At 38.0% G+C, this 12,439-nt stretch overlaps 2 protein-coding genes across 2 annotated transcripts; both read right to left on the bottom strand.

Annotated features, from left to right (window-relative positions):
- Positions 1-30: 30 nt before the first annotated feature.
- On the bottom strand, positions 31-951 carry LOC119644012 (farnesol dehydrogenase-like; the record flags this gene model as incomplete). Its single annotated transcript, XM_038043541.1, has 1 exon — positions 31-951. A coding segment is annotated over exon 1 (655 nt), but the record flags the coding sequence as incomplete, so codon positions are not given.
- An 8,322-nt stretch (positions 952-9,273) lies between these two features.
- LOC119644011 (BTB/POZ domain-containing protein 9-like) lies at positions 9,274-12,433 on the bottom strand. Its single transcript, XM_038043540.1, has 7 exons — positions 12,230-12,433; positions 11,685-12,169; positions 10,790-10,897; positions 10,198-10,728; positions 9,910-10,141; positions 9,625-9,839; positions 9,274-9,555 (listed from the first exon to the last, which is right to left on the bottom strand). Exons 1-7 carry the CDS (start codon positions 12,306-12,308, stop codon positions 9,433-9,435), a joined length of 1,773 nt encoding a protein of 590 aa, XP_037899468.1. The 5' UTR covers positions 12,309-12,433; the 3' UTR covers positions 9,274-9,432.
- Positions 12,434-12,439: the final 6 nt, after the last annotated feature.

The following is a 12,439-nucleotide window of genomic DNA, read 5'->3' as shown; positions in this document are numbered from 1 at the left end:
ATTTAAGCTCATAAGGCTGATGGCTATTGCAATAGAAATAAACACTTACAGTTATTTTGATTTTCGTTTCCAAGCCGAGAAATTCTCTTCTATAAATTTCCGTAATGGCTGTGAGGGCATATTTGCTAGGTGAATATACATTGGTCATAGGGATTTCACCATAAATACCGCTTACTACATTATGACCAGCAATACTGTTTATAATGAAAATGTGACCATTCATATTACGTTCTTTCATCGATTTGAAAGCATGTTGAGTACAATGTATAACACCCATAACATTGGTTTGCAAAGTGCGTTGCACTTCTGCAACATCCATAGTACATAACTGACCCCCTACGATACGACCAGCATTATTAACTAACACATCAATTCCACCAAACTTTGTAACAATTTGCTTGAAAGCTTCATTAACTGATTCCACATCGGCGACATCACATTTTATAGCTGTTAGATATTGACGCTTATCTGCCGGCAACTGTTGTTTTAACTCCTCCACACGGTCTACACGTCTAGCCAAGCCAACTACATTTAGACCAGCATGAATCAAGTCTTTTGCTGTAGCGGCTCCAATACCCGAACTTGCACCCGTTACAACGGCAACCTTATTCAACCAACGTTCCATTTGAATTATTCTCCGCTGACTAAAGCGTCGTCGTTTAATATTCGATTTATTTATGTACATTTTCTCTATATATGGTATCTACAAATTAGCTAAACGAATATCTTATCTTTTGAAGCGAATAAATTATAAAAAATATTGCGTCGCTCTCTCTTGAAAGACTTCGCAATCAAAATATATTTATATTAAAATAGATTTTCAAACAAGTAGAAAACATATTCATTCGTTCTCAGTAACTCTCTTTCGTGCTTAGGATGTCAAGCACCTACAGTAAGAATGTAGCGGCTAATTATAAGTCACCGCATGTAAGCAAACGACTTTAACAATTTATATTTAAACGTGCCCTGATATCATCAAATCAAAAATTACAGTCTTATTTTTAAGGCGTCACTTTCAATCTTCATTTGACTTTTTTTGCAACATCTTGTTTTGTTTTAAATTAAGAAGTAGTGACGATATATTATAAAATGACGACATAATGTAAAATATGGATACCTAAGAACAGTAGAATGCACAAACGCTTGGGCAGACATCTGGTAAACGGACGCACAGGCAGGCTTAAATCATTCCCGATATAAATGGATCGGTACAATGATAAAAGATGGCTCTGTCTTAAGTTCCTCTGAGTGTTATATATAAACGTACAAATGCACTATACCCTGTACCAAATGACAAGAAATACTTTGAATACATGCTTTTTGCCTAAGAAGGGGGAAAACAGGAAAACATAATAGAGATAAATCGTTGATGTATTCACGCGTTCCGAGATGTTATTCGATCAATTGTATCATTTGTATTTATTATTAATCGCGTAAGCAATTTTCAAAATAATAACTATATATACATACATCAATATATTTCTTTAACAGCAATGCTATAGAATTTGAAAGAGAACATTTTTAAAACCAACACCACCGATGACCAATGACTTTCTGTACAAAGGACTTATTTCAAAAATGAACTCAATTGTAATTTCCGGTGTGACGAAAGCTTCTCATACTATAAGCATGAAGGTGTCAGTACATTTGTTTTCATTACAGGTTATGCTTACTTTCGCTTTACTTAAATTCTAAATGTATCGGAGAAAAAGGGTATTTTCTTATGCTTTCCAATTGTCATATTTCCTTCCGGTGATTAAACCCATATTAAGGACTATTAGAATGTTGAAAATTCTGCTTTTTATGCCGCTACCACCGATTGAGAGTAACTCACTAGGTTAATGATTTCGTTTGCAATATCCAAATGTCTGCATTGCTGCTCCCATACCTATGATAAATGCAAGATTCATATTCGATCTGATAATGAAACACGCCTCATATATATATACTTAATTCATTTCATGAAATAACTTTATAAGGTGGCACGATTCCTCTATAAGACGAAGGAAGTTCCAAGATATTAAAAATGTATAGCAGATATCGAAACAAGATTTACTGACATGTTCGCAAAATCTTCTCAAAAATTAAATGTTCCCGTCGTTTCATTATAATGCCCATGATCAGAAAATACTTACTTGTACGAGCATCTAAATAATCAAAATTCTCACTAAACGAATACAACGTTATTCCCTTTCTGAACAAAAGAGAAAATTATTTGAAAAATTTGCTACGCATTCCTATTACGGAAGTAAATAAACTGTGCCATGTGCGACAGCATTACATAATTGCAAAGCAAATTTTACAAGTAAACTTTAGCCACCATAATAAGCTAAGGTAGCTAAAGGAAGAGCTATGTTAGCAATCGGAAATTGTCTTCCCATATATATATATATATATATTTCATGAATTTTCCAAGTAATACTTTATATTATTTACCATGAGGTTGTTTGTACAAGTGGGAACAGTTTCATTTTGTAAGTTGTCTCGGATTTTTGTTTTACTTTCAAAAAGAATTTTGAACTTACATTTACTTTAAGATCTTGCTTCAACTAGTCTTATAAACATGGTTTTTGCTTTTCAGTACAATGCAATACGCACTTGCTTCATAACAACAAGATGAATATCCCTGCTTGGTCTGCTTGGAGTGTTAACGACCATTAAGTAGTGGAAGAATGGAAAGCTAGCATCTTATTATGCATCGATCAAAAGAACTATCAAAAATTTTTAGAGATCTAGTGTATTTCTGCCTTGCAAAAACGGCCGTGACATTTAACGGCGTCTCCAATTAACCAAAATAAATTGCAATCTTTAAACTATAAGTGCATCGTATCAAATAAAAATAAACCATAGAAATGAGACGAAGCACAGCAACTACAAAAGTGTCTTCTCTCGGTACGTACCCTCTGACTTGGTTTTAAGACTTTGAAAGCACGTACAATAACGTACATAGTGTTGGTTCTGCCAACAGCTCAAAACGACACATACACGTTGATTAAATCTGTATACTTTCTCTACGTGAGTAGTAAAGCCATTGCTAAAAAAATATGTATAAGTTAACCATTGGCAATAATAGATAATGGATACACATTTATTGTCACTTTTGCAGCTTGCCAAACTGGAAGCGCAAGGCAAACGACAGTCCTTATATATACAATAAACACAATATTACTTTCCTGAGGAAGTGAAACACTTTAAATGTATTGCACTAGCTTTCATGTAATGGCAGAAAACTGTCTGCAATACTTACGCTTCTAAACGCTAACGCGTATAAACTGAAAACCGAATGCAAAAATGTAAAAAGTTATATTTGCAAAAAGTGATATACACCCCTTTAAACGTATGCCTTGAAGTTGTAAAATATTTTGTTATTTGTAAGTGTTTCTGTTGGTCCAGCGAAACGATTTTTGTACCGACTTTTACGTCAATGTTCATATCTTGTCCGTTAGCTTATTTGTAGGTTACTTTTTTCTTTTCCTTTTTTGTTGGATGTTTAGATGGTGCACATAAATGTTTATTAACTACATTTTACATCAGGCGCAAAATTGTTACATATTACATGGAAATTGTAAAATAAAAATTTTCATGTGTTTTCTATAAAAGGGGAAATAGTTAACCGCTCCACCCTCTTATTATAGAATATCGAATTTGAATTTTTTTTCAATATATTTAAAGATGACGGTGACTCGTACAAGACATCCCGTCACAGCGCAATATAATTTTGATGCTTGTTACGCTTGAGATTGAGCAATCGCTTGCACCTAGTTTCCAATCTCAAGCTGATACTTACGAGCACAACAGCAAGCAGACACCGAATCAGAAGACAACGTCTCTCCACTCTAAAATGCTGTTTCTTTTTACAACTGGAGTACTTCCAGCACCTGAGAACTTGCAGGTAAATTAAGCGCCTCTTAAATAAATGTAACCCTAATTATTTATGCGTAAGTTTTTGTAAAGTAATACAATCAAACTACCTTAGTATGTAAGACGTTTACAAATTTCAATAAACAAAAATTTACCGATTTCACTGTGTACAAGTTTTAAATTTGACCCGCGAGTTTTATTAAAGAAAAATTTTGGTAATTATTGGGAGACTATGAGCCAATTTCCCTGACATTCAAGCTTAAGCAATTTCTTCCCCTAGACAAAGGCTTCAGGTCGTAATTGCAATTTCTATGAGTTGAAAAGATGGATATGGCTGATTAAGAAGGGTGAGCTTAATGGAAACGCATGGTCTCATCCGTTGCAAAAATTTGACAAATCTAATATACCCACTATAAGGGATACTAAAATAGGAAACAATTAAGGTGTGTGCTTATCATAGCATGCAGCCATTAATGTTTTCAAATTTTATAACCGAAATGGAACTGAATTTTTCCTCCTCAAAGTAAATTTACTTGGCTGGGAGATGGTGAATATTTAAAACGAGTATTGCCCCAACATTTGATAAACAGTAACTATCAGATTTTGCAATTTTCAGCAGCTCACGTCTTTTGGCAAACATGTAACGGTAAACTTCATTCAAATTAACAAAATTCTAGATATTGTGATGTTTCCTGCTAAAGTTAAAAAGTTTAAAAGCGAGTGAAAGGCAAGTAAAATATAATTAATAAACAATCGAGTAATGTTAATAAATCCGCGAGCATTACACAAGATGCATTCCAACATTGTTTTCTTTTTGTTTTATTTGACGGAATAAGAGAATGGTTGATAACATCATACAAAATTGCAATGAACGCAATTACAATAATAAAACATCTATTCCAAAACTATATGCATTGTGTGGCGGTGTGTTAGTATATGCAAAGATTAGTTGTTATAATGTCAAAGAAGTAAAGAAATTACTATTTGTTGGAACAACAAAAAAAGTGCTTTGCAAGAATATTGCGGTGGGAATATTGAACAATGAATGTAGTTGATGCATTAAAAATCTTATTTCCTATGTAGGAATTCTCATTTTTTATTTAGGCAGAACATGTCTGCTTTTCAATTCGCGACCAAATAAGTAAGTAAAAGAAGGTAGTGGCAAGTCATGAACATCGATTATTATTATTAATTGCATGAGCAATTCGCACCGCGGCGTAGAAGATCTATTGTACTTGTCCGTTTCCTTAGCCCTGTAGTGCTAGGATTCTTATCAATCCCGATACATTCTTTGGTTCGGAGCTTCATCTCGTGTCTGATGTTATGGATTGTGCGCCAAATACATGGTATCTGATTCTGTAGATAGCCTCATATTCGCAGAGAAAATGACGGGACATCTCACTCGTCCCTTGACAGAATCTACATGAATCGATATCGGACATACCTATGTTTTTCAGGTGATACCTGAGGAAATCATGATCTGTGTAAATGCCTGTAACCAAACGTAAGTCGCTTCTTCTTAGTTAAACTAGTTTATATGTCATACCGGAAGATTTTAGGAATCTTTTTTTCTGCTGTATTTTTTCCAATGGTAATTCGATTTTTCTTGTGCGCATTGCGATACCAGCCTATTAATATGGCTTCTTGGTACGCCAAAGAAAGATCCAGGATCTATTATGATCCCTCGGCCTCCCCTGTTAGCTAGGAAATCAGCCCTTTCGTTGCCCCCAACACCTGAATCGCTAGACACCCAAATTGGGTGCAGCTCATTGTTCCTGCATAGCTCATTTAGTGTTTGAAAGCACTTCAACACAAGCGAAGATGTTATAATTCGCCTATTTAGGGACTTTAAGGCGGCTTGACTGTCGTAGTAAATGCAAATTAATTCTCTCCTGCACTATCTTCTTAAGCGTTCAGAGGTACATACGACTATTGCATAGACTTTTGCGTGGAATGTGGAGAAAACGTACTCCATTAGAACGGTCGTCTGAAAGCTCGGGCCACAAACCCCAAAGCAAATTTTGCCACTATGCAACTTTGAAACGTCGGTGTACCCTTCCCTTGTTCCCTCCACAGATTACAAAGGTTGCCTGTCTCGGATTTTAAATCAGAATTCCAAGTTAAACCTTTATCAAAATAGGCACCCAGATATTTCACCTGATTTGAATAGTTAAGGACAACATCCAGTAGACATTGTCCAATGTTAACCATTTAAGGGTTATGCTTAGGTCTTTTTGCATACGTCCAATAAGTGTTTGTTCACGCCAGCCCACCACGAAATTGTTTCATTAGTTTCACTAGCAGAATATCTATGACTACGGTCCAAATAAGAGAAGGGAGCGCGACTCCCTAGGGGACCCTCTATTGGCCCGAATAGTTCTAGACGCCCCTGCTAGCTCTGAAATAATCTACCTGGAATTCAGCATATTTATTATCCAGTTGCTAATCATGCTTGGAATATTTTTATATTTCAAAGCTGTTTCAATAGCCGCGTAGCACGTAGCATTAAAGGCCCTCTGTATATCGATAAAGGCAACGAGAACTTGCTTGGCTTTTATCGCCCCCTCGATGATAATGGTCAGCTCATGAATTGTCGTCATGGTAGGTTTGCTGCTTTGAACTGGAAACTGGTACTTGTGTAGAGGCTTGAAGTTATCGAAAATTGTCTACTCAGTTTTGAGTAAAGAATATGAGGCCCATGCGATTTCGGCAGGCGCTAATTTTTGCTACCTGCTTTCGGAATAAAGACCACTCTGGCCCTTTTCCAATCCCATAATACATAACCCGTTAGAAGGCTAGACTCGTAAAGTCTAGCAAGTTGTGGGACGAGACTGTCTGCGTCCTATTGGAGTCGAGACGACCTTATCCCAGCAATTTGTATCGTCCGAAAGTTGCCCCCGCTCCGCCCAGATTATGATAGCAAGACTATATTCTCTAGAACTCGGCAGGCGTGGTCTCCTAGTTTGCATCCCGCAGGCATCTAGGAAAGTGGGTCTCCATCAGGAAGCTACCAATTTCCTCTCGGTGTAATCTCCGCTTGGTTTTTTTAGAATCCACACTCAATTACCGTGGTCTTTAGCTAGAGCTATTTGAAGCTGCTTCTGGAAAACTATTTATGTTTTCACAACGCTGTCTCTAGGTACGCTGTTTCAATCGCCTCAGCTCGGTTTATATGTGGTAAGGACTTGCTTGTACTTAAGCTACTCACCGGATTGTTTAGCCTAGTTGAATAATTTCCTAGCCTCGGATTTGGGATTTTGAAGCTTTCAATTCCATCAAGGCACGTCCGCCGTAGACTTTTTGGTAAGTCTCCTTTAATATTGAACGGTGCGTCTGCGCTTCAAGTTCAATGGACTCCACACCTTTGAGGATATGCGGATGGCGATGTTTCCAGAGAGTAGAAAACGAAACTCTTGACGGTGGATTCAGCATGGTGGAGATTCATTTGAATGCACCTGATGTGCTCATTTTCTCTGCTTAGGGAACTCAAATGTAACTTTAGACACATTTCTTAAGCTTCGTGCGCCTCTGGTTACTGCGGAGTGCAGCTTGCTCGACAGTCAGTTAGCCGTTCGTAGTCCCTGATTTTTCAAGGCCATAAAGAGCCCAGTGGTTTCTTGAGGATTCGACCCGTTCACTGAGGGCCTACAGCCTGTCAGGTTGCCAATCGGAGGCTTTGGTGGAGTTGCACCACCAGACGTTTTTTCACCCTTGTGCTCCCCTAAGACTCCTTTCGTTGACAAGACACTTACCATTACTCGGACAGAGCCCGACAGGCCCTCTCCGCCATTGATCGCGGCCTGTTTTTGCGTGACCCCGCGGTTTTGGCGCTAGGCCTCATTGAGATTGAATCGAAACCATAGCTGACAAAAATTCCGTTCTTCTTCGGCACTACTGCCGAAGATTCGTCTACTGCCAGAGTTAGAACCGTTGTGTTCCTTTTAACATTCTTCTAGAGTACCTTCCAATATTCAACGTTTAAGCCCTTGTGTTGGCCCTCCATAACATCCACGACTACATGAGGTCGAGGTTACTTTTCATCAGGCACGACTTTAATAGCGGCGCCTTTTCACGTTGGTACCGTCGTCTTCAGATACTCCGCCGCCTTTTTCCACTTACAAGTACGTACGTGGCAATCACGGCGGAAGGTGAAACTAGCAAATTGAGATTTTGGCTTATGTTGCCTATAGATTCTATCCAGGAGTGTACTTTTTATCGCCCTCAGTTCAGTCCATGACGTCTTCGGCTAGTCGATTAGGATAATTTCTAGCCTTGTGAACTCTCCCATTTTTTTATAAGACAGCGCATTGCTGGGTGGCTTGGCAGCGGTGCTGCTCATAGTAGCACTCGGGTCCTTATAGTTCTAGCCTCTAGGCGTTTTGACGGATTACAGGGGCTAGAGGCCGAAGTGTTGTGCAAAGTCGTTATTACAAGCCACGTCAAAGCTCATGCCACCTTTAATCATAGAAGATGGCGCGCGGCTCCACTCTCTCTCTTTCTCCTGGCTTGGCCTTTCTTGCTCTCTTCCCCTAATCGTTCCGAAATTCCTACGAAGATTTCCCCAAAAAGTTGAACAGCCTCCTTCGGTCCGTACTCCCTCAAGTGACTCGGACTGAGAGCTGAAGAAAACGTCTTTACCCTCAGCGGGTATGTTCCCAGTATCGAGCTGCCTTCACAGATCAAAACATCCTCAACTTCCTCTGCACGTTCGAGTATTACGTCCCCTTGTTGATTTGGTTTTGATGATTTTATTCCTGTTTCTTTCTCCGTAAACTGTGTCTGAAAGATTAGGGAAAGTAGTCAGATTGGTCAGAGCCCTTGTCTATCGAAGGCGCGATTTTGCTTCCCCAAATATCTGACGCATACCGTTCGAAGACACACTCACGCCATTCTTCCCTAAGCACAGTACGTATACCATTCGGAAGGATTTTCTCAAAAGAAAATCGTTGAACAGCGGCCTTCTCCTGGTTCGTCAAATGGCTCAAAACGATGTTGCGATGCATCCTGCCTACTAGCTACGTAGTGGTTCACATTACAATCAAATACACCACTACTTAACTTTCCCCTTTCAAATTTAAGTAAATTAGAGCATAGAAAATAAACATTTTAAAAACTCTTTAATTTTGTTGTTGTTAATGAAACGATACTCATATTGCCATCGTTGCGAAGGTGATTGGCTGTTGTTATATGTCTATATGAATGAAAAAATAGCAATCGTCAAAACGAGAGTCATGACGCGAAAGTAAAACTATCGACAAAGCGATATCGTTAGACGATTATCAGTTTAAGCAAACAATGCCAAAAATTTTGTTATTTTAATTTAATTTAGAAATCGTCAAAACATATAAAATTTATTTATTAAAAGACAAACTATGTAAGTATATTCTTATCATATTTTCATTTAATAAAATTTCAATGTTAATGTTGTACCTTAGGGCCGTTTCTCACGAGCAACTGCAAATTATGTTAGCCTTTATGGAGGACCATCGGGATTTAGCAAACAATTTTGCTCAAAATTCTTATCAGGGTAGACAAACTATTAATAAACTTTGGGAAGAACATAGGAAAAAATTAAACTCCGTCGGCCTCGTTTGGTTTGAGTTGTTCTTTATCTTCAGCGAGTCGTTTTTCATTTTCTATTAACAAGGAATTCGGATCCTCCGACGGACATTCCAAATGAACACAGTGAAAGATCTGTTAAGCAAAGAGCAATTAAATTGTCAAATATTGTCAAATATATATGTCTAAAGCTATTTAATTCACCTCATTCGCTGTATTTCGCGTTCCCACAATTCTTATGAAGACAACTGGCCTGGCGGTGAAAGTGAAATTTTGCCAAGATCTTGCCTGTTCGTCGCGTTTATCTATAACCATAGTCCAATCTTTTTGATTTGTAGAAGTTTCTATGTAGAAGCTGTATGTGCGATCATCACAATCCCAGAGCAATAATCTCATCGACCCTACATAATAAGGTTGTGCTAAAAAGGTACACAAAAATGTGTTGTATTTATTAGCTCTGCCGCAAAAAAGACAAAATATTCTTTTTACCTAAGCGCACCAAAATCTCTCCACTACCTAATTGATGACAAGTGTAGCCGGAATCCCAATCGTAATCAACATAGTTACCGTTCAACAAAGCGTTACGGGTACGACTAACACCGTCTACAACGACTGCGCCCATTTCTATCGTGGCTACGTTACTCGTAGGCGCTACAATTCCTTCAACTACACGAGGTATGTTCATAATATGCATGGCTTCCAACGATACAACATGGAACACCTGAACAAATCACACGTTTCAAATATTTCTTATTCGTTTTCCAAACCACTACCTACTTTATTAACCGTATTATGCGTGCCTACTAACTTGATGTAGCGAACTGGTCTGGCTTGAAAATATAAGAATTGCCACGAACGGCAATGATATTGAGAATAGTCGATAATACGATCCCATTGAACTTGATTGGCTGACACCTCGATAAAATAGGAATACGCGCGGTTATCACGATCCCAGAGCAAAATTTTAATGTGATTTATCAAACATATTGTGCCCAACTCCACCACAATGCCGCTATCATTAGCATCTGACATGCAATGGCGGGTGTAGCCTTTTTCCATATCATACGAAGTAATATCGCCGTTTAAAAGTTGTGAAGGACATTCACCATGTATAGTACGTGAAGCGAATTTTGCGGTGGCGACATTTTCCTTAGGCCATAAGGCAGCACGATATTTTAAATATTTTGAAGTGCTCTGTTCTTCAATAGCATCTAGTAATTTATTGGGATCGAGAATGCCCGAAGGTCGGACGACTTGCAATAAATGATCAAGATTCATAAGCGGCAAACGTACATACGAGACTACCGACTATACAATTATACAGAGCGGTTTTAAGAAATTAGCCGTTGCACGAATTACGTCGACTTACCTGAATGTCTACATTTCGGTTATGTTTGCCCCATTCCCAGACAGCTAGGAAAATCTGCACTTCCGGAGCGAAAAAAGAGTCGCGCCGCAAAATTTCTTCAAGTGATTCCTGAAACCAAATATAGTAATGCGATTTAACAAGTCGAAGGAAAAACAAAAAGAGTTGCATCTATCTTCACGCTTTACTATTTCATATCTTCTAAACCTTTCAAGCTCTAGCATCCACATATTTTATTTTTAAAATAAGTCTTGAATTGTCATAGTAAAAGTTGGTGCAACTTTATAAATCTACATCCGCAGCAGTTTCTCAGAGTATTGTGTATTCGAAAACAGAAACTGAATTGTAAACTGAAGGATAAGAATACATATTTGTGCCAAATTTTAGCCTCCTAACTTTTTGACCAAAATTAACTTTAAATGGCACGTCAAGCTGTATAAAGCCTATTTCTATATGGTAAAAACGAAAAGGCAAAACGAGAAGGATAACCCGACTTGGGACGAGTTCTCGACACTTCAATGAGGGGAATATTTTTTTTCTTTTTTTGAGTGTTAATTACTGACCCTTCAGTTGACCAATCGAAACGACTTTTGATTAAGGAAAAAGTAGGAAAGGAAAAGAAGGGAACTCATTGCGTCTATTATATTGTTTCGAATACACTATGAGAATAGTAAAATCGGACGTAGAGATCACTTTATAGATCAGATATTCTAAATCCGAACACTTTGATATAAACTTTAGCCGCCTAGGAGACCGAATAAGAAATCAGCATGTTTCGACGTTAAAGGAATATATCGGAAACGACACAGCATCGGTGCAAAAAAATTTTCCTCAATCAGTAGACGTAAGTGATGATAATAAAATGTATATTCCACCTTCGATGGCAGATACGACTTACCTTTGACAAATTCTTAAATGTTTCATGTTGTAAAATATCAGCAGCATTACGATCCATAAATGTTAGACATACTTTGGTTAACTTTTCGAGGTTATATAAACGGGCTGCGTCTAGTATGGCGCAAGCATTATTTAATGCTAAATACTGTACTAAGTAGTCGGAGATGGCCAGTTCTAGCTCTGTCAAACCGTACTGATTTGCTAAGCCTAAGGTATCTAAAATATTGTCTTCATCCATTTGTGAAAGGAACAAATGGCCCGAGTATATATATCTTAGCAGCGCTTTAAAAGCTTCTACGGGCACTTTAAGATGTATATCTTTCTGTGTTGACTCCGAGAGTCCGCCATAAAGTAAGGCTCGAAAATATTCACTGCGTGCCGCCAACATAACTCTGTGGGCTGGCAAACGCTGATTTTCGACTATGAAAGTCACGTCCGAGTAATCTTCATTAAGACATAATTGTGCCATTTGAGCCGAAAACAATTCTACAATCAAGAGAAAGCCGAAGTTCTTATATTGGCATATACAACTTGTTATTAACTGACCTGTTAATTCTACTGCATCCGATCGCGGTTTATTTGGTAAGCGGGTACCGGACATTTTGCGATGGCTCTGGCTGCTCATAATATGATGTAGTGTCTCGCAGGAGTTACAAAATGAAACAATTGAATTTCTTCAAAAATAGATTGCAAGTAAAATATTTGTCCAGTATTCTACCATTAATTTCTCAAGCACCTTATCTGCGGTGTTTTTTT

This window comes from Glossina fuscipes, unplaced genomic scaffold (genome assembly GCF_014805625.2).
Source record: "Glossina fuscipes isolate IAEA_lab_2018 unplaced genomic scaffold, Yale_Gfus_2 78661, whole genome shotgun sequence".
Classification (NCBI taxonomy): domain Eukaryota; kingdom Metazoa; phylum Arthropoda; class Insecta; order Diptera; family Glossinidae; genus Glossina; species Glossina fuscipes.
This window is presented reverse-complemented; position numbering and strand designations above follow the sequence as displayed.

Bases quoted from the DNA above. Each gene is read 5' to 3' on its own strand.
- LOC119644011 (XM_038043540.1), bottom strand. From the start codon at position 12,308: ATGAGCAGCCAGAGCCATCGCAAAATGTCCGGTACCCGCTTACCAAAT. The intron at 10,898-11,684 runs GTAAGTCGTATC...ATTTGGTTTCAG, and splicing joins CATTTAAGAATTTGTCAAAG to GAATCACTTGAAGAAATTTT. The intron at 10,142-10,197 runs GTAGGTAGTGGT...TGATTTGTTCAG, and splicing joins CGCATAATACGGTTAATAAA to GTGTTCCATGTTGTATCGTT.